The following is a 22,033-nucleotide window of genomic DNA, read 5'->3' as shown; positions in this document are numbered from 1 at the left end:
CCCACTGTTCATGGAGCGGGACAAGAATTATGTTGCAAAATATCAATAGTTTTCTAACTGTAGGCACATCATCCACTCCCTTTTGAGTTACTGGGAGTTGAAAATAATCAGGTCTTTACAAGTGCGCTAGAATGAGAATAAATGTACCATCAGTTGCTAAAACAATGGGTGCAGGATAAGAACAGKGGGAAGCAAGGGAAGCATGACATCAATTCCAACAGTGTCTCTGCAAATAACACCACAGATGCATTTATATCCACTGTATTAAAGTAAGCATTGGTGGCAGAGCTGAAAATAAAATGCCAAATGTTCTTCCACTTGGTGATATACTGGTAATTGTGATTCCCTTTTTACTGAACAAAGCAACAGTATTAACCTAGCAAATTAACTGTCCCAAATTCTACAAAACCTAACAGGACCCCAAAGCTTTTAGCCAAATTCGAGTTCCTGACCTGTACACACATTGTTACTTTTACATAGAAATGTAATTCATAAATGGATGTTTCTCTTTTTCCTTCAATGAGAAATCAGAGACCACACATTCCCAACTCTGCACTCTGATTTTTCACTATGACTAGCAAAAATCCTCAACAGTATTTAACTATGAAAATTAGTATTTGTAACTTTGTCACTTTTGAATATCAGTCTTGCTAGAGGGAAAGAGGCTGAAGATAGAGTCTGATAATATCATGAATTTTGATTTTAGATTTACAAATGATTGCACTTTGGCAATCTACACAGCGTCCCAGAAATCCTTGATTACCTCCTTCACAGATGATACCTATCCTCTAATTCCTGCAGAGTTTGTCACAACACAAACTCAACAGCTGTGTCCTTGGGCATGGCCCTGGGCACTGGGTAAYCTCAGTATGATTGCAGAGTAAAATGAGGTCACATGTAGATGCYAAAACCCCATTATAACATTGGGCCTACTTTCACTTAACTACCAGTTTAATGTACTTCTAAACAATGAGTTTCATACACCATCATATAAATACCTGAACATTTTGCAGCAGGTTAGGTTATTGAYATCATACTTTCAGTTTTCACTTACGTAAGCTGTATATTGAATGACTTTAATAAAACTACTGCTATATCAGCTAACATACAACCACTCTAAACCAAAACATATGTGTATAAAAATGCTATCCCTCCAGAATTTTCTTGTGGCTACAACTAAATTCTTAATTTTCAACATCAATATTAACATGGTRGTAAAAATGGTAAAGATGAGTCTATTACATAGCTCTGTCCACAAGCCAGTATCTAAGGTTCTAAGGGGTTAAACAGTTAATTATCAAAATTAATTGGTCCTCARTAAGTACTTCAAATGAGCTAACTTACAAGTTCTGATTTAGATAAGATGCTACAAGTATAATCCAAGGTAGACATGCTTTTACCACACTGGATAGCAGACAAAWATATTTATGTGCCTACATAGTGATGTATTTTGATGCCTCTTAAAAACCCGAAGTTTATAGTAACTGCAGGTGGCAGAACTTTCATAAAATGTTAACTAGATAGCTGCCTGAGAAAACTGCACCAAGCATTTATCAGCATTCCTAGCATCTGCAGTTGGCCTTATTACATTTGAGGATGGGATTTGAGCTGAAATTTTATCAGGGAAGGGCWCAGCAGTGGAAAACCTTTAGCATAAAATGAACAAGTAACAGGAAAATTTATAAAACAATCAATCCTGATCTCCAAATGCTCCAKCTAACCACTTCTACATCAGTATTTTTGGCTTCTTCACTTAGAAATAAATAAATCTTGTTTATGTAGATCATAAATTTCCTGTGACAGAAGACTTCAAATTTTTGTCGTATATTCACAAAGAAGTTTTTGTTTACCTCTAAGATGATCTCCTTCAGAGAAAAGGTTTCTATTATTAGGAAATAAAACTTTATAGCGTATTAAGTAAAGCAGATCCCTACCAGCAAGTATGTGGCAATGGCAACATCTTCATAAACAAATTTCTCAGGATCTGTCACTTCAGGCCAAACCTTCAGGAAAATAAACAGATTAAAAAGTAGAGAAAATGCATTTTCTGCATTATCTGAAATAACCTTYAAAAATGCTCAGACACAGCAATTTGGATACTTATCCACTTCAACAGGTTTCTGGACTTCACAGATTTTGCATTTTAACCTCATTAAAATATASACAGAGAATACAAAGACCCACTTTATCAAAAATATAAAAAGTCACCCAAAGGAATGATGGTGTAAAGAATGTCTGCTTTCCACCAAACAATAAAGTTTCTAAGAACATTATGGCTCCACATGTGCAGGTCACAAGTAAACTGCTGCTGYTGTTTTGTAACAGACCATGTATCTYCTGCTTAACTTTCTCAMAWGAAAAATTCTCATCTTACACCTGTGTAATATTGATAAMATGGACATTTGTGCATTTATTTTCACAAGATAACAGACCTGGAGTTGTCCTGGCACAACAGCACATGAGGAATGAAAATCAGAAGTAGGATGACAGAAAGTTCAAGTATCGTTCCCAAGTGTAATTTTGTAAATGAAGAATTGAAACAAAGACTAAAATGCTCAACACCRCCAATTCTACTGCAGAGCTAAAGACTGATTCACTGCCTTTCCAGAAAGTCCAATTCTCTTCTCCTATGTATCTTCCTGTTAGTACAGAAATATTAACAGTAAAACCTTCCAGTATTTTCACTGTATGTTTTACAAAAKCATTTACCAATCTTTTTGCTTGCAGCTAGAGCCAAGTTTGTAAGAATACAGACATTACTTCATACAGCACTTAAGCTTATCTCTGCTGCTCTTCAGGATCTCCAGGATTAAAAAAAAAAAATTACGCCACTGCTCCTCTAACTCAAACACATATTAAGTAAGCATCCAAAGATTTTGAAGGAGGTTTTTTATTTGTGCCGTCAAAAATATGGATGATCTATTATTTATTCCACAGACCTACTGCTTCCTTTTTATCACAAGGGATACATCCTGGAAAATGCCTAACTCCTCCAAATATTTATTGTGAATTTGGCTCTAAATCTTACTTTTCCGATTAAGGTCTTCCAAGTACTAAATTGTTTTATTCTCCCTACATACCAAAAAAAAAACCAACCCAAAACATGAAACAAAAAAACATACACTCCAATTTAATTGCTTCTTTTATTAAAAAAAAAGAATTAACTGAAAGAAGCAATTTCATTACACAACATAAAAAAAAGAAGAAAGGATAATATTACCACATTTACATCTAAACTTACCTTGACCATCTCTTTGTACTTTTCCTTGAGGTCTTGATAAACCCTACTGTATTTTGCAACAGAAATGAGTGAGAGTGTACTTTTAAATTCACTGGGCTTTTGCTCCACAGACCATTTAGCCATTTTGGACAAAAGTTCATTTCCAAGCCATGCTAGTTTGGGATACACAATTCCATCTGAAAACCAATCTTCTGGAAATGGAGCTACAACAGACACAGACCTTAAAAACAAACAAATAACTTAGTATAAATACAGTATTTCATTATTTCAGCTATCTCAAGGACCAAGAAAACAGTGGTTAAGTGGAGAAAATTAGCAGATCAGAGATATAAAACTATGATCAAAAGAGGCATATATTTTCTAGACCTCACACAAGTACAGTCAGTGTATACATYCAAAAGTGAAACAGGTTTGCTTTATGTTATTCTGAGTATTGTAGATGTTTCTTTTTACAGAACACTCACATCAYACCAATACTGTAATTTACTAATCAAGCAGAAAATTATAAAACTGAAATTGCCTATGTACCAATACTAAATAATTGCAATAACTCACTGCTTGTATCTCTCTCACTCCCACACTTACCATTCTTCATCTTTTAGGTGTTTAAGTTGAATTTGATAAATATTGCACTTTTTAATCAGGTATTTTCCTTCAGTGTTTTCCTCCAAAGGCAGAAAGGTCACAGTTCCATTGTAATCATCTGAAAAGATAARCAAACAGGGGTTTATTACTACATGCTGCAACCCACTCTGGTTGGCACCAAAATGAATTTCTGCCTCCTTACTACATTCAGTGCAAAACAGTGAGGTAAGACCTAAGACAACACAGAAAGAACCATAATGCTAGGGAATAGRTCTGTTGCTTGGTGTGCCTGACATCAGAAACTACTAGATGATTTAATTGTCAAAATGTAGCTTTCTATTGCATGATGTTTTCAAAATATCTTCAACTCATCAGTAGGAACATTCATTTTCATCAAACCTAACTATTTTAATAAAATGAAAACTAAACAATGAGATTTTTCTAGTATATGGTTGCTGCTTTTCCATGTCCCCAGTAAATCCAGAGTCCTGGGAAGCAGGTGTGTATGCAGTAGTACTTCACATAAAAATTTAAAAAYCTTTTTAGCTATTGTTCACCCAGGGTGATTTCAGAATAACTTATTAAGTTCTCAGCTTTGAAAATTTTTTTTTTCAATTACCGTCAAAACAATGTTCTTGTGATTAAAAATGCTATTCTGGCTGCATAATCAATTTTCAAYTGACTCCAAAGTTTTTTGAGTGAGACACACAAGAGTGAATTATTAGCAACAGAGCAAACATGAACTCCTGCTATCTTGTCCCATCCTTAGCAGTTCTACCTCTAGCATTTTTTAATTTAAAACATATTAATTAAAAAATTCTCCTAGGCTTTTTCTTACAGATAGGCTCTCTAGATGCAGCTCAAATGCATCTTTTGATGATCTTAATATGAAAAGAAAAAATAAATCAAAACTACAATAGATACCTTTTTTTATGGTACCAATTTTTTTGAAGGTATCAGRTAAGAATCATAGGCCACAAGGCAATCCCAAGTCTACCCCATAAACGACCACCAGTCTTTCTGAATTGTAAATCGAGTTGTTTCTGGAATTCTGATTCTTTCCAACATATTATTAGCATTTACTCCATATCAACATTTTGTCCCAAATTTATCTTAAAAACGGTGTTAAGTTCTACCCTACACTAGTTTCTTTATATCAGGATTTATTTCAGAGTATTACCAAATCAAAACAACAAAAAGCAATCAACAAAACAAGMTAAGCTTCTTTCTTAAGCAATACTAAACATTAAGAAAGTCGACACAGTTCCACCTGTGCAGGCAGATGCCACAGCTGCCTACTCTTTTCAGTAATTGCATTTGCAAACACTTTGCTCACTCCTTCCAAGCCTGTCATTAGGYCTGCACTACGAGCAGCGTTTATGCGAGGGCAGCTTACTCATGGCAGGAGCTGCTGAGCGTCTCAGGTGTTTGAGCTCTGTAATTTGTATTTCAACTGCTGAACCTTCAATGTAGCGCAACAACAAAGGGTAAAAATAAAGCACACGATCAGGCCAAAAATCCATCCTCGCTCCCACAGGCAATKGGGGAAAAAAGGGGCATTTCTGTCATCTGCGAGACAGTCTCCGAGAGGTCTGCGCCAGCCCCAGCCTCCCACACGCCACAGCCCGGGCCCGGTCTCCCGCCCCCAGAACACCGTCCCCGCTCACCTTGCACCGCCAGCCCCGGCCCCCACACGCCACAGCCCGGTCTCCCGCCCCCAGAACACCGTCCTCGCTCACCTTGCACCGCCAGCTCCTGGGCCGGGGGTGCGGCGGCCCGGCCCCGCGGCAGCAGCGTCCTCAGCACGGTGCGGAGCTCACCAGGCCCGCCCCAGGCCGCGAGGGGCGGCGGCAGCACAGGCAGCTGGTCCCGCACCTCCCTCCAGAGCCGCCCCAGCTCCGCCGCCCCCGCCGCTCGCCCCTCCTGTCCCCCACCACCCCCGGCTGACCCCGCGCCGGCGAGGGATSGAAATATCTCCCCGCCCGCCCCGGGCGGCACCGTGCCCTTCGCCTGGATTGCGGCACCGCTCAGCCGCCTGTTGGCCACCTGCGGCTTCTCCAGCCACACACRCACGGCCGCCCAGAAGCCGCGGGGCAGCGCGGAGCCGCCGGGGTCCCGCACGGCCGCMGTCCCCACCAGCCCCATCCACCGCTCGCTGCCGCTGCCGCCGCGCCGGGAGGCGGAACGCGGAACGCGTCGCAGGCTGCTCTCGTCAGTTCCCGAGGCGGAGCCGGCAGCGGCCGCAGGTACGTACCGCGTCCCCTCACTCTGGCCTGCGGCTGTGAGGCTCCAAGCGCAACGAGAAAGCGCTGCGGCGCCGTTCTGCGGCTAAAAACACGGGGAGCTGCTCGCTCCCTGCAGGGTGTGAGGCTGCAGGGTCGGCACTGTGTCTGCAGCTGTGTTTGGGGGAGATCCGCGCCGCTGTGACAGCGGGTGCGGAGCCGCTTCCTCAGGGCGGACTCCAGGCTGGGACGGGGGACTGCCCCCAGACAGTCAGCCCGGCCCGTCAGGGAGACGTCTCAGTACAGTTTGTAGCAAATAGTACATTATATAATCTCTTTTTGCCGTGTCTGAGCAGAAGCGAGGCCCCGCCGTGAATTCGGGACCCTCACAGCGCTTGTGCAGTGACCCCTCACAGGGCTCCTGCAGGAGCGATTCGTGCCCTTCCTTTCCCCTGCCCGGGGTTGTCCTGCTCTGGGCGGCTGCCAGCAGCAGATTGCTGGGAAATGCAGAGCCGCTAGAAGATAAAATWAAATAAAATAAAACACKGGTGATGYCATCTCGCAGAATAAGRGTACGGTGTCATTTTTCTTGACCRCTACCAAGTCCTGAGCTCTGTCATTGTTACGCAAGATAATTGACGATAGTACCCTGAAAACTGACCTTTGCTCTCATGATTTGTGTCCCGGTTTTGTTGTCCAAGTATTAATTTGGATTTTTAGCAGGAGCATTTTTTTTCACTGGAAACTCCAGCTGGAAACTTCCAACTCAGCATTTTGCTGTGAAACTGCAGTAGTTCTTTGCAAATTTAAAATAACGTGTTATTCACTGCCAGCTTCACACACCTTTCAAAATTCCAGAGCAAGGCTGAAATTAGCACTGAAGTTATTCTTTAAGGCCATCAGGTCTTGCTTTCCTATTGTAACCGCCCATTTTGATTTCCTGATTCGTTTTCGAACGATTCACTCAAGCAAGTTATATTGAAATAGTGTGTGAAGTCAGAATTTTTAATATGTATTAAGTACAGTTTTTTTTTATATGCCATTAGGTTTTCTCATTGGGCARTATCACTGATTTGCCATATGAATAAAATTAGATGCAACAGCTGCAATATTGCAATGTATTTTTTTTCTTTATTACAAGAAGCCTCCAACTTCTGCCTAATTTTCCTATTTTCAAAAAGTAATATCTGTTTATTTAGCTGGAAGTGGAACACTTTCTCAGTGTCTTTCAACCCCGCTACCCCCTTCCAAACCTGTTACTCAGTAGTAGGAGGAGCTGCATCTCCCTAGAACTGATTTGCAAGTCACATGCAGAAATACTCTCCTGCAGTTCTTTTCTACTAAGTTTTTACTGTCCAGAACTAGAGGATGACCTACATAGAAGATAAGGTTGAAAGAGGAATGGTATCAAGGAGGTGTATCAAGATGATGAGGAGAAAAAAAGATGAAAAAAAACCAGACTTGCTAAAGAAGTCATTTCTGTACCTTATTATGTTGAAACTCCATAGTGAGCGAGCCCTTGGCCTGGATGTCCTTTCTGTACCTTTGAATTGCTTCTTTCAGTCAGTCCCGTTAAATCATGGCCAACTTCTGCTGCCCTGCCTGATGGCTTTTGCGCTTTCCAAGCAYAGCAGAGATCTCTGCCGTCTGTGTGGTCGCAGGAATCGCTGGATATGCCGTGAGCAGCAGAGGGCCCTCTGACACCAGCTTCTGGAAGCAGGAGAGGCATCAGCCTTTACTCTTTCGGGCCAGGTTCTAATAAAAAGCAAGAGTCTCCTTCTCTCCTGAACGAGTGCAGTTGTACCTACTGACAGTGAAATCCTGCAGGATCTGTGCAGTTTTGTCGTACTCTTGCCGGACCCATAGATGCCCCCAACAGTCTGCAGACTTCATGRGGCCTTGCTGCTTTTGTTATTTAAGATGTGGTATTTTCTCACCTGGGTCTTTTATCTCTCCCTTTCTTATCACACAATATGGTGATAGTCAGTGGTGTCCCTGTTTGATACGTAGCTCGTATGTTAGTAACAAAGGCCACGTAATTAATTTACATTGGATCAAAGGCATTTTTTTCTTACTTTGTATCAAGCCAATTGAATTATAAAAAGGGAAGGGCAAGCTTTTAGTTGGCTTCTAGTTAACTTCTTTTTATTATTAAAAATAGGCATCTGTGTGCTTCAGTATGTGATTGGTCTTTTATTTGCTGCAGTTTAGTTAACAATGCCATCCACACTGGATCAGAAAAAAATGACTGCCAGCCAAAATTCATGGAATGATTTGCTACCAGATYTCCCTAAAGGCCCACTTTCTGGATATCGTAAGAAAGCTTCCTTCAACTGGAAGGAGATGGCAGTGTTCATAGATGGTGAAGATATCATTCAGCTGAAGGTAAACTTTGCAAGAACTGTAATCATGTTTTAATTGTGGAGATGTCAGTAAAAGTATGTATGTGTTTTTTAAAGGGAGTATAGTTAATAATACTCTAAATATGAAGCATGAAGAAATTTGATTTGCACGTCCAATTTTCATAACAGAGCTGAACTTCTAAGTAATCTCCTCGTAAAGCTCATTTAATTACTGAGCATCAATACAGGGGAGACAGGTACAACATTTCAGAACTTGAGTGTTCATTTCAAACTGACAAAGAGCTATGTTCTATCATATTTCTTTAATATGTCATTAAATCATATATCCCATGGTTTTGCAATGCATTTAAGGAGAGCTAAGTTCAAGCTGTTGTCAAACAGTATTTCTGCCTTATTTTGACCTGACGTAATTACCTCTAATYTTCTGTGGTTGCATTAATGCTTATGTGGCATTGTAATTGGAGATTGGTATGTGTACCTTGCTGAAAGCGAACGAGGATAAAGAAGAAATTAGCTTAAATCCATGTAAGTCTACAACATCTTCAGAAAGTTAGCTCTTTCTCCCCCTACACCTCCAAGTCATGCATTTCCACCCCATGTCTCATTCTGCAGTTAATCTCAAATCTTCACTGTATTTATTAAAATCCAAGCAGGTAGCTCAGAGAAATCAAAAAGGCCTGGTTTTGCATCTGACTGGTGTTAGAGCACAGAAAAAAATGCAAGTGCTCTGTGTCTAAAGGAGTTTCAAAGCTTTGTGGGCATGTAGTGTTGTTGATACAGGGAGAGAGAATGACTGCCTTTCAAAGGAAAGCACAGGAAGTCTAGGTTTCTTCCTTCTTAGTGTGTCATTCCCTTCAGAGAGGAGGAAGGGAGTATTAAAACCTTTTTAAAAGATTTTGCCTAGGGCACTGCAATTTTTTCTAAATTACATGAAATGTAATTAAGAAGATGTGGATATCTTGAAGACACAGCTCTGAGATAAAAAATGCCATAATGTATTATTTAATACAAAAAAGATCCAAATTAAAGCATTAAAAAAATGCACATTCCCACATTGAAGGGCTGCATATGATGGTTCCATGAAATGGAACCATTTTTTTACTTTACCTAGGAACAGAACAGTTGTGGTAGCTTACTGGCTTTACCATCACAGCATATTTCTACTTAAATGTAACCCCTAGAGTTTTACCTTTATCCTCAGACTGAGAGACTTTTCCCCTTAGATTCTGCCAGCAGCTTCATATATTGAGATAATAAAGCTGCTGTACAAAGTGAGTGAGTTTTACCATACTGTTCTTGTGCATTCAGAGTGAATCAGTGAATCACTTCATGRTCAAGGMGATTTCATAAAATYTAGYTGCATGAGCTGTAYGTGTAATGTCAGACTATTAAAATATMTTTTCTAATTCTCTGGAATTTTTGCATTGCAAGTTTATACTTTTTAGCAAATTATTGTAGTTTGAGGCCCAGCGTTATCCCATAAGAAAGTTACCTGATTTTGTTAATGCTTTCAGGTTAACATTCTCATGTCAGTTTTTTCCCCATCAAGAACAGAATCTTCTCTGCTCTGGAAAGTGATCCTCTCTTTGCACATCATCCTGGAGAAGATTTGTGCCGTGAGAAATATCAGGAGCTGACATTCCTGCGCTGTAAAAGGCTCTTTGAGTACGACTTTCTTACTCAGCAAGAGTTCCTAGAGAACCCATTAAGGATTCTTATTCTGGTGGTCTGTATAGGAATGTATGACTGGTCTCCAACTTTACAGTTTTTCTTACATGGTCTTGTAAGTACAGTTCAAGGGCTATAGTGGTGTATGTTTGAATTTCAGTGACTTCTAATACCATAATTCTGTTGCTTTGTGCCTGTTTTACTAAAACTATATCTTTTCCTTATCCTTTTTTCTCAAAAATGGTCTTAAGTTTTAACTGTTTAAAAGAATCAGAAATGTGGGTAATCTTTGTTGTTAAACCCCTGTCACCACTGGAATCCCACCTGGAAAGTAAGGTGAAACAGTACAGACAGAGATACAGAAAAACTTTTTGATGCCCAGAGTTCCATCTTCTTTTGTCTACTCCTTTGCCTCCTCTCTAAGGCAGTAGCACTGAAGAAGTTGGTTGTTGGTGGCTGTGTGTTTGCTAGAGATTTGCAGGTATCAGAAACTTACTTGTTCAAGCCCCAGTGGCTTAGAGGCAGAATCCAGAAGRAGTGGAAACCATTCTCACTGACATCAGTGGCTGGATTCTGTTAATCAGTTGCTTCCCATATGGCTCTCTCACAAAGAATACTTGACATAGCTGGTCAAACAATGTCAGTTGAATTAATTAATTATTGCTATTCACATGGCTAGGGAAGGTCTAGGAATTAGAGTTTTGTTGTGTGAATATCCATGTAGGAAAACTGAAGAGAGCTTTCAAATTGGCATTCTTGTTTGATCCTGAAGGAGCTACCTTCAGTTCCCAATCCATCTGCAGTAAAATGAATTAAAATAGTCTTTTAAGTTTTCTTCTACCTAAGGGGATATCATTAAGGACAAGTGGAAAGTTTGTAAGTGTTTGCCATGAAGGCTTGAACAGCTTAGAGCTGTGACAAGTTCAGTCCTCTTTAAAGGAGCCTTGACAAAATCAAATCCTGACTTACCTTCCYTAGTTATAGTCTAATTATAGTTTACTCTGCAGCCCACTTCCCCTGGTCTCTTTATTGGATGTCACTATTACAAATCTTGTGCAATTTGTGCATTTCATCACAGGGCACTGATTTCATTCATAATTCTGTTTTTACAGTCATTTTCAAGTCCAATTATGAGTGCTTCTACGAGGTTTGCACACATCCTGAAACAAATTTATAAGATGGAGGTAATTTTTTTAATAACTTGTGAGAAATGGACACCATATGAATTGTGTTTGTGCTTTTGTGTTATTTCCGATTTCTTTTTGTACCTAGATACTTCTAAGTAGCAAAAGAAAAGACCGTGGAGCAAACTCAAGCACTGAGCTCTGACTATCCTCACTGCTAGCTGATAAACCACTTGGTGAATATGTTTTATACTGTCCAAATTAACATGAAGACAAAGTTTGGGAAATTTTCCCAAAAGACAATAGAGATAACATTACACCAATTTAGTCTCTGTCCACAGTCATTTAAGAGTATCCTTCTAGGATATGCATAATCTTGACATGTTGCCATAAAAATTCCATTCTAATGCTATAAAATGGAAAATAATGTCTCAATGCCAGTGAAATATCACATGGAATTCTATGGAGACTGAGGACCAAGTGCCCTGCACAAAAATGCAGCCTGCCTGATACAGAAGGTGCTAATCCTCAACAGTTTTGCCGTTCTAGGCCATGTGGGCAGCATTCACTCTCTGGCCAGACCCTCTTTGATTTTTGCAAGATAAAAATTCTGAGTCCACCCAAACTGAGCTATGTGCTTTTGTGGCTCTTTCTTGCTTTCTGTTTTGTTTTGGGTTTTTTTTTACTAAGTTACTTTCTAACAACTGAATTTGCAATCAGTTGAAAGTTTTGTGGTTTTACTTACTATAATAAAGTTGTCTTGAACTGTGTCTTATATCATRTTATTTAGATTTTTGGATGTTTTGCTCTGACTGAACTTAGCCACGGAACTAACACCAAGGGCATACGGACTATGGCCACATTTGATCCTAGCACTCAGGTTAGTCCTTAATGCACACTTCCTTTCCATGCAAAACTGTGTAAGAAGTTTTGTAAGAAATTTTTTGTAAGAACTGTGGTTCCTGCACAGGCTTCAGCTCTCACAGCTGAAACAGCCCTCTCCGTCTCTTACTTGAGCTCATATCTCAGTTTAACCTAAGATATAGGAAATACTTTCCAGTGCATTAACCTGCTTTACTTTTGTTTTTAACTGCTTAAATGAGCAATTAAAAAGGCTGAATTCCAGGCTTTACAATGAGGTGATGAGATTTTAAAACGCTGCTTTTTTTTCCTAACTACGAAGATGAACACGACAAGCAACRATAATCTCAGCTGCTGGAATGCAGTACAGAATAAAATCCTGGCAGTTAATGAATGTTTTCAAAACAATACCAGGGTAATGAAAAAAAATAAACTGATTTTTATGATTTATGTAATTTTACTTTTCCTTCCTGGCTACAGGAATTTGTCATCAATACTCCTGACATTGAAGCTGCAAAGTTCTGGGTTGGTAATATGGGGAAACATGCCACTCATGCAGTTTTGTATGCCCAGCTGTATACTCCTGATGGACAGTGCCATGGATTACATTCCTTTATTGTACAGGTAGGGTAGAAACATTGCTCTTCCTTTTTTTTTCTTTTGGGGAGGAGTGAGTTCAAATTAAAGACTTTCTGTTATTTATACCTGACCAGCAGATTCTTTATCTAATGCCTTCACAGTTTACTGCAATTGTAACCAGTGTACTTTTTTTTGGAATGTTCACTGATTTTATGATGGTTGTAGAGCCAGTTTTATACAAAAATTACCAGTTTTCTGCAAAAGATTCTGAAAAATACAGAAGAGCTGAAAAGTCTCCAGATAATCATGGTATTTACATAGTTAGAACTCATCTGTGTTACATGAAGTCCTGAAAGTGTTTCATGAGGCTTAAAATTATTTATGTCTGCCAATGCTGCAGGCTGATATGCATAAAATCTGAAATTCTACCACAAATCATTTTATAAGATTAAAGGCATCAGAAAATATGTGAATGCAATCGAAAACTTGTACATAGTAAAATGAGCTAATTGCAGACTGAACAGAGTTTGTTACAGAATTGGGAAATATCCCAAAGCTCATTGTTACATAAAAGATCCAGTGGTTCCTGCTGTATCTGTGTGCMCCTGAAGAAGGTTTCAGTGCTAGGTTGATGAGAGCAATCATTAGTGTTAAGGGATATTTAACACAGAGATGTAATTGGTGTCATCTTCCAAAGTAATTTTCRTTGAAATATCTATGTCCTGAATGAGAGGATGCATAAATACATGTTATATCCAGGATTATGTGCTTGAAAGAAACAGATATATTTCTTTAATTTTAAGAACAGTTGGGAATATTTTCAATATTTGGAAAGTTCAGCCAATAACTTTCATTTTTCCACTACTAAAGTGTTTTCTCTCACTTCTATACAGATTCGAGATACAAAAACTCTCCTACCAATGCCAGGTGTGATGGTAGGTGACATAGGAAAGAAAATTGGGCTGAATGGGTTGGATAATGGGTAAGTCAATACATTTGAAAGCAGAGACATTCTAGATTTATCATAATGTAGTGATGCAAAGATCCCCTGTATCAGTTCTGTCTTTACTCCTGTTCACTAGTGATTTTAAATTGTTGCTATTTCTAAAAAACGTCTCAGACTGCAAGACCTTGAATTTCACTATTTTCTGTCTGAATAAACAGTCTTTTAGCCTTTCTCACTTTTAAAAATGTGAAGTGCTGCTGGTATTCTGTGAATATCTCCAGGCAGTTTTGGAATTATAGATGCTGCAACAATAACAATGGAAATATCCATTAAGTTCTGTGTAAAGAACTTTATCAGCCTGTGCACCCATCGGGTTGTAAGCCTTTAATTATTTTCTCTGTTGGTTTCTAGCCCACAGGAAGGCTAGTGGTGGTCCACAGTCAAGGTTTATTTTCAGTAAAGGTGTAAGAATAATGAGGCCCAGGAGAGACACAGTGTATCTTCCTTAAATCATGGGATTTGTAGACTACAGATGAGGAAGAGAAGGCTAGTTAATMTTTTTCTGTATTACATATGTACAGTTGAAATAAAAAAGTGCCTGGCTTCATTTCTTAGTCATGGACTCCAGAGACCTTACTGTGTCTCTACTTTACTAACCAAAGATATCTCATGAGGTGGAGATACAGTGAGGAAATAGARGTAGATTTCTGCATTAAAATAATCATTATGTAAAAACTCTCATTTGAACTCTTGTATTAGTTACGTAGCTCTGTATAAAGACAGAAACCAAAAATGGTAAAGAAGGATTTCASTTCTTTATGGCACAAATTTAGTTCTTCCTGTTGATCTAGTTCATTACAAAAATATGTAATGTCCYTCAAACCCTACCATTGCAGTAAACACATTATAGATATCTTAGAGTATCCTGGTTTCAAAAATAATTCTTTTGATTGACTTTCTAGAAGGTTGTAGGAATTTTCTGGTTATGTATCTCATTATCATCGATWCTCTGTTTCCTGAAGACACGGGAGAAATTAATTTAAAAAAAACCCCAAACAACACAAAATTAATTTTCAGAGGACAACTGTAAGAAAGACTTGGAAGAGAGGGATGTTTTGGGCTTGGTGGGTATTTTTTTCCCTGCTTCTACATTACAGACTGGTAGCCACCAGGTGGCACAGCAGGACGGGCCTGAGTAATCTGAATGTTACTCAACTTCATATTTCTGTAAAATTTCTTTCAAATTCTGCTGTTCATGCTTAATTTGCAACATAGTTTTATGTGCAACAGGGGAAAGAAGAGTCTGCTTGTTATGTGACYTTAAAATGTATGTAATATTAAATTTATTTCTCCATTATCTACTGGGAAAAATAGAGTATTTCTTAAAATATTGGTAATAACGGAATAATTTTAAATTATAATCCATAAAATACACTGTAGATAAGAGATACCAGTGATTTCCTGTCTTAATGTCAAATAGAGTGCCTTGTCTTAGCTGACATTAATGTCATTTAAAGYAGTCATAGGGCATTCTAATCTTCCTGTTTACTTTCTATTGGTTGTTTTAAAAGCTTCTTTTGTTCAAATAGTAGTGTCTGAAGAGCCGCAGTCACRGATCTAGATCTCTTAAGTATGAATTAAGACAGTCCCTGCGTTAGAAAGTTTAAGACAGCACTTGCAGATTAAGACAGAAGGATGAGGAGCCTGAGGTTACCAATAGATACCCCTCATTTAGTTAAAAACTACAGGGGCCTGTGTTCCTGAACTGCCTCAGCTTATTTTTTTTGAGAGGTGTAAGGTTAAAGGCAGACCAACATTGCCCTCAGAACTAGGGAACCAATTTTTGTTCTGCAACCTGCCTGCTCACACTGAGATGTCAGAAGTGTCAGAACTTGTAGATGTTGGCTCTTAGAAGTACATGAAGGTCTGGAGAGGAAGTTCTGCATTTGTTTACAGAGACAACAAGCCATGCCACCCTACAAAATGGACCTTTGGTTGCATGATCTGCAAAATGTCAGGATTCACAGGGAGACATTTCACCAGATACTGCCTTGTTAAGGTGTTCTCCTTGGCCATTTAGCAATCTTACATCCTGGTTTATCCCAGAGAAAGCATGGACCTGCATGTGGAGAGGCAAAAACATTCCCTTATGCTGTGACTACAAGTATTAGTCTCYATTACATGCATTGCCAGGTTTTTTTGAATGTATATGTGAAGTCTGGTTCAACTGCTAGGAACACTTAGTAAATCAGGTCTATTTCCATGTGGTACCACTCAGGATGTGTGGTGACAGTGAGGATCAGAGTCTGACATCTCTGAAAGATACATTTGATTTTATTTCTGTGCTTGAAGAAATTTAGGCTGACAATTTTCATTATGGATGCATGCAGAGAGTTAAGTTCCTGAGCACTAATGAGGATCATGGGGAAGAAATTCCAGAGCCTTGTTGAAAATGCTGTTGATTTATGCCATGTAAGAGAACAGAGTAGTTGATTGTAGTTCTCCCTTCTGGCTTTGGAAAACAATTAATCTCTTGGGTTGTTTGGTTAAAAGCTGGTTTCCTCCTAATGCAGAGTGCAGTGTTTTTAATTATTGAAAAAACTTCAGGTGTAATGTGGGAATTTTTGCAGTATAAATCCATTTCTAAGTTGTCTTTGCAAATAATTCTCATAGTTTCAGAATTCAAATGTCCAAAAATCACATGGGGTTTGCAGGTCCTTATAACTTCAGATACCCTGACAAAAAAAGACAAAATCACTGTAAAATATTTTAAAATATTTTTCTTTCCCTAGGAAATTTATAACAATTTGTGTAATCAATGCATAAAAGGGTAAAAATAGAACTCTGTTTTTTCTTATGGAAAGTGTAGACTAGTTTTATATTTCATTACCAAAAATAAATCAGACTGCCACCAGGGGATGCAAATGCTTCAGTCTTCATTTTATAATATTAAAATGTCCACCTGTTGCTAGTACTCTGGCAGTCTTTGAAATATGCTGTTCACTGAGGACCCAAAATGGAAGCAGCTGAGGAAAARCCCAACTACTGAAAAAATCCCTGAGTATTTGGGATTTCAGGGGCTTTTCAGTAAAATGCTTGGCAGGCATAAGGAGTGGTGGGGGTGACACACACATAAAGCTAGAGTTGGGTAAGTGTTGATGTGCACTTCTGTTTCTTTCCTTTCTGTGGAGGTTTTTTTTGTTGGGCTTTTTTGGGGGGATGTCTACCTTGGCTGATGGAACATTGCCAAAATTACCCTTTACTTCAGTGCACATGAGTAAATGATTGACACTGAGTTGGTGGTGAACCAATTTAATGTCCAGTTAAAACTAGCACCAAATTGCTGCTTTCCCTTCTCCAGAGATGTACATGATGGCCAACTGAATCTGCATGGGGAAGAATGAAAATCAGCTCTAATTGCATTTCTGAAGTGCTTACCATGCCTATCTTTGTACATGTTCTAAACTCATTCAGCTGTACCACTGATAACATGTATGCAGTTTGCTGAGCAGGTAAAACCTCTAGTAAGGGAAGAACTAAAGAAACGAAACTGTCATTTTATATCATGTCTTGGTAGGGGAAAAAAGGGTCTTTTGAACCCTTCTTCTGGAGGAAGAATTGGTAATTGGATCTAATGATAATGGTGGGCTTTGCAAAATTGATGGGGTTTATTAGTTCTTTAACAGCCTCTCTTGTGCAACTAAAATGTGGTCAATCTTTGTACACTTTGCAAGCTTTTTTTAAAAAAACCTAATTTTAGGTGTCTTCAGTCAGATAATTTGCCAGGTCTGGTTCACTGCAAGGCCTTAGGAGTGTTTCAGTATAGGAAAAAGAACAGAGGTGTAAGAAATCAAGTGTAAAAATCAGTCCTGCTTCCCAAATAAACAAGCTTGGGCTTGTTTAATATTTTTTGACTTACATCCTCTGAGCTAAGTCACAAACAATTGCAATAGCAATGAAATGGCTGTAGAAGAAAAATGAGTKTTAAAATGCCTGTGATTGTCTTTACCTTATCTGAATATACTATCAATACTTTATTCCTTGTAGAAAGAGACACTTTCACAGTTAAAACTAGGTGTTTTGCAAATACATCTTGTATGTTTGCAGATTAAGTTAAAGCCATGATTTTTGCAGTGGAAGCATTGGTTTCCCTGCTTTGCCCTCCTTACGGAATTTCTTCAGTCAGGGTTAGACACTGTAGGTGCATACAGTGCTGTGCATGTTACTAGGGCGTGGTCCCACTGCTTCAGAGTGCTGCCTTATCCCCTCATTTTTGTCATGCTCATGTGCCTCAAAACTATAGCCATARCTACTTCACACTGAAAGGCATGTGATGTCGGTGAAAACAGGGAAATGTAGATTTAGGTCTGGTCACACACTTGTTTTTCACTCACAGAAATGCAGCCTCACATCTGCAATGAAGTTCAACCATTTCTGTTCCTTTGCAGAGCTCTGTCAGCTCTTGACAGTTGCAGTAGTCTGAACAGCCAGAGAGCTCCTTGCAAGACTGGAACTTGAATTCTAAGAATTTCAGTGAGAGCAGGGTCTTTGTGTGTCCATGAAGTCCATTAGATTAGGCTTAGGAGGTCTATAAACTGCTATGTTGTAATTGCTATTGAGCATTACTGTACGGAGCTGCASAGATTCTTAGATTAGAGCCTTGATAGTAAAAAATAAAGCTAAAATACTGCCCTGCAATTTTTTCCAGTTACAGAGAAACTCTTCAACTCTAACCTTTCTGTGTGCTTCGGTCTAGGATATGTGGCTATTTTCTTCTGCAACTTTTTCATCAAACCACCAAAATGTTTTTCTTCCCAATGTTTACTGTATCCCATAAACAGCCATGAGATCAACTGACTCACAGCCTTCCACTACCATTCCCCTGCTTTCTGTTTCAGGCTGGAAGTCTGGTTGGTGACATTGCACCATCTCTAAGGTAGCCAGGGACCAAAGCTGGCAGAAAAGGCAYTTTAGTGAGTCTGAAATTCGCCAAAGCGTGTTTGAGTATTGGTACTGTAGGTAACAGTTTATTACTTTAGTACTGGCAAAAGAAGCTTGTAGCTTTTCCAGCTGCTCTTTTATCAGCATTACTGCACACCAGATGAATTACTATTGCATGATTTAAACTCAGTGAGATTAATGTAGTTTGAAATGTTCCCTAAACCACTGGCCAAGGAACTGAAACAAGAATGCTACTATTGGAGTGGCACTTCACTATGCTCAGCTGTTCTTGGTAGAAATCTGTGTGATACAGTTTTTTTTTTTTTATCTGTGGTAAAAAATTGTGGCTACATGATGCAAAATTGCACATTGCTGTAGAGTCCTGTGATATCTGTTTAAAATGACAGCTGTCTGTCTGTCTTGCTGAGAGGTCTTAATCTCAGTCACCCTCTTTGCCACACTAAAGAGGCCCTAAGAAGGGCAGTTTTCAAAYCTCTGGTCTTGTCATCACTGTGTGAAATTTAGCCATTTTCCAAACTTGCTGGTACATGATATCCCCATGACTGTGTATACAGTTCCATTATTGTAGGATATTTCTTCAATTCTTTAAGGAGAYTTTTCCCCTAAATGCATTGACAGATGTGGGCCAAGTCTATGCTTTCTAGGCTAATAACCATTAAAGRCATGATCGTTGACTTCATTAAATCTTACTATTTATTTTTAATATGTTCCAATATCAAGTTCCAGTTGGCCAGTATGTCTAACAATTCCCAGTAGCAAAGTTCTTGGAGCATAACAGCAGTTGGCAGCAATCTAAGGTCACTTAACCCACCAGTCCTGTGAGGTTCTGCTTTTATTTTCAACACTGGTGCTTATAGGCAAAATAACTGATTTCTTTACACATGGAAATTTTCTGTTGAATTTTTAATTGCTAGTTCTGCCACTCCTTTGCTTCTTAAAGTCTTTGCCATCTGATATGCATATCCACATTTCTTATATAATGTGTCTGTAATGGATAATATCAAGGGGAAAAATCTAAACTTTCAAAACCTGTTACTTGAATTCATTTTGATTTAAAAAAAAGTAGGCTGCGTAATGATAGGAAATTCGGCATTCTGGTTTACTAGCTGCAAAAGAAGTTGTTAAAGAAGGGTGTGCATGTAGTTTTTAATCATAATAATTCTAGGTCATCTTTCATGTGGTGTAGAATTAGCTTCCTTGTATTTGTGTTACAGATTACAGGGAAAGTTTCTTGAAGGTTTCTCACTCTTTCCAGCAAAAGACTTCCCATAGATTTAACTGTTTGGGATWGTATCACAGCAAGTGAAAGTGGGTAAAACTGTTCAGGTAATTTTGGGAGTTTTATTCAGCACACATCTGTCACATATTCATTATTTGTAGTYTTGGAATTCCTAAAAGTAAGTAATTGGTATATAGATTTATAAAGCAGTAAATTTGAATTTGAATTTTATGAACACTTGAGTCTCAAGGCACTTGTCAATATAAAAAGTTTTCTACAACTGCACAGCTTTGGTCAGTGAATTGAACTAATCACTACGGTGTAAAACACAACACATGACACAGGATAATTTGCCTTTTTATTAATTCTCCTTGTCTCCCAGGTAACAAATGACAGAACAAAACGAAATGTCCCCATGTTGTACCAGGGGAGGTTTAGATTTTGTAGTGGGAAAAATTTATTCACTGAAAGAGTGCTGAGGCATTGAGACAGGCTGCCCAGGGAGGGTGTGAAATCATCATCACTTGAAGTGTTCAAAAGACATGTGGATGTTGTACTTGGGGACGTGGTTTAGTGGTGAACACGGTGCTGCTGGGTTAGTGGTTGGACTCTGATACTGGAGATGTTTTCCAGCCTTTATGATTCTATGATTGCTACCGTGAATCTTATCGCTCATCACATACAGGGCTCAGCGTATTTGCAGAGAGAAGGCCCAAGAACTGGAGCCCTTTGAAGTGTCTCCCTAATCAGTGCCCCAAAGGTTCTATCCTCTCTCTGTTAGGTCAACTCCTCCTTTAGTCTGGTTTATGATTCCAGTTTTTATCACCTATTCAATTGCTTTATAAAGTAATATTTCATTGCTTTCTTCCATGCATCCCTTCTAYTTGGGAGGGATCCTTGTAAACATCTATGGGCTCCCTTACTTTCATCACTAACTTCTTCTTAAAATTCTCATTTGTTCTAATGGCTTGTAAAAAATTGCCATTGATTAGCTGCTGGTGTGCTGTGCCTGGCAGGCATATTTCCTGTCAGGAAAATATTCTTCAGTAATTAGTGTCTGCTTCACTAATTATGAACAAGATTGTATTTGTAGCTTCCTGCCTTTTGCTTGCATTGCAAGGTCCTAGGAGGAAGCATCTTCTYGGAATTCTGTGGAGGTATAGCAACTGTGAAAAAGAGTGCWAGCTAGAGACCTGAACCTTGCCACACACAYTCTTYATGTAATTAAAGTAATGAGTAATAATAATKGRAAATCTCATGTTGGTTCTAGGATGCATCCTATTGCTTAAAAATATTGGTTGTACRGTTTTAGTTGTGATTGTATTTGGGATATAGGGAGGAGAGAATGTGAATTGAACCAAAAGATCTTTCTAATRAGCTTTTTTATTTTCAGTGATATGAAAAAGTATTAAGATGGAACTCAGATTTTTGACAATTTTGAATTTTCTTCTATTACCAGGTAGTTTTGTCTCACTGAAACTGGCRTTTAACAAACCACTTATTAGCATTGTTGAGGCAGCTGGTTCTTAGGATAGCACGCCTTTCTCCGTGTCTGAAAATASTGTGTATCTTAAGGCTGAATAAAAATCAGTTTTCAGATATGTTTCCTTGGAAACAACTCATAATTTAAAAGCAATGCAGCCCTTATGTAATTTRTTAATGTGAAAGACCTGGCTCTCATGAGCCATATTAAATAGATCAGCCTTTATTGGCAGGAAAAGGGAATTTTCTTTGATTACAAATACAGCTTTTCAAATGCTATTAGATAGTGAGATATTTGTGAGTGGGGTTGATACAGCTGCTATTGTGCCAAATTGTGTTGTCCATTTGGGTGAAGCAGTTCAATCACTTTCTTCCTTAAAAATATGAATACTCAAAGACATTTTTCCTATCCTAAGAAATTCCCCCTTTATTCCTGCTAGAGTGCTGCAATTTAGAAAGGGTTATCCTGCTCTTCCTTTTTCAGATACCACATTTTTGTGGAACAGAATTCCTAATTGGAGTTTAAACAAAGGAAAATTTTCCTTTCAGTTCCTTTTCAGGGAGCTATCTCAGCTATGTCCTTTTTGTATTGCAGTAGAATGAGCGAGCCTTACAGATCTRTGTTTTAGACTCATAAAAATATACAGTGTCTCTATTCCAAAGCAGTCTCCAGACTGGACTAAACAACACCTCAGTAAAGAATACAGTTCTGCAGAATYGGTTGGGGCAGGGAATTATTTGGAGTCAGAGTGGCCCAGTCACATTCTAGGCAAGAGAAGGA

At 38.7% G+C, this 22,033-nt stretch overlaps 2 protein-coding genes across 3 annotated transcripts in view; one reads left to right on the top strand and one right to left on the bottom strand.

Annotated features, from left to right (window-relative positions):
- The window catches only part of TRMT44 (tRNA methyltransferase 44 homolog), a 15,827-nt gene extending 9,816 nt beyond the window's left edge, over positions 1-6,011 (bottom strand). The window contains exons 1-4 of one of the 2 annotated variants that reach the window (XM_057365266.1): positions 5,566-6,011; positions 3,827-3,944; positions 3,242-3,461; positions 1,935-2,003 (exon numbers count right to left, since the gene is read on the bottom strand). In XM_057365266.1, coding sequence (XP_057221249.1) covers positions 1,935-2,003; positions 3,242-3,461; positions 3,827-3,944; positions 5,566-5,971 — 813 coding nt within the window. In that variant the 5' untranslated portion in view covers positions 5,972-6,011. Of the gene's footprint in view, positions 1-1,934; positions 2,004-3,241; positions 3,462-3,826; positions 3,945-5,222; positions 5,397-5,565 lie in introns of those variants that run through there. The other variant, XM_057365267.1, reaches the window with a different exon arrangement.
- The window catches only part of ACOX3 (acyl-CoA oxidase 3, pristanoyl), a 31,458-nt gene continuing 15,321 nt past the window's right edge, over positions 5,897-22,033 (top strand). Inside the window, exons 1-7 of the mRNA XM_057365268.1 lie at positions 5,897-6,072; positions 8,255-8,433; positions 9,961-10,194; positions 11,192-11,263; positions 11,994-12,083; positions 12,545-12,688; positions 13,537-13,625. Of these exons, the coding sequence (XP_057221251.1) occupies positions 8,266-8,433; positions 9,961-10,194; positions 11,192-11,263; positions 11,994-12,083; positions 12,545-12,688; positions 13,537-13,625 (797 nt within the window). The 5' untranslated portion in view covers positions 5,897-6,072; positions 8,255-8,265. The remainder of the gene's footprint in view (positions 6,073-8,254; positions 8,434-9,960; positions 10,195-11,191; positions 11,264-11,993; positions 12,084-12,544; positions 12,689-13,536; positions 13,626-22,033) is intronic.

The sequence above is a fragment of the Malurus melanocephalus genome, unplaced genomic scaffold, assembly GCF_030028575.1.
Source record: "Malurus melanocephalus ecotype Western Australia unplaced genomic scaffold, MMel_1.1 scaffold_50, whole genome shotgun sequence".
In the NCBI taxonomy this organism is placed as follows: domain Eukaryota; kingdom Metazoa; phylum Chordata; class Aves; order Passeriformes; family Maluridae; genus Malurus; species Malurus melanocephalus.
Note: the sequence above shows the minus strand (reverse complement) of the source record. Positions and strands in the feature narration are given on the sequence as shown.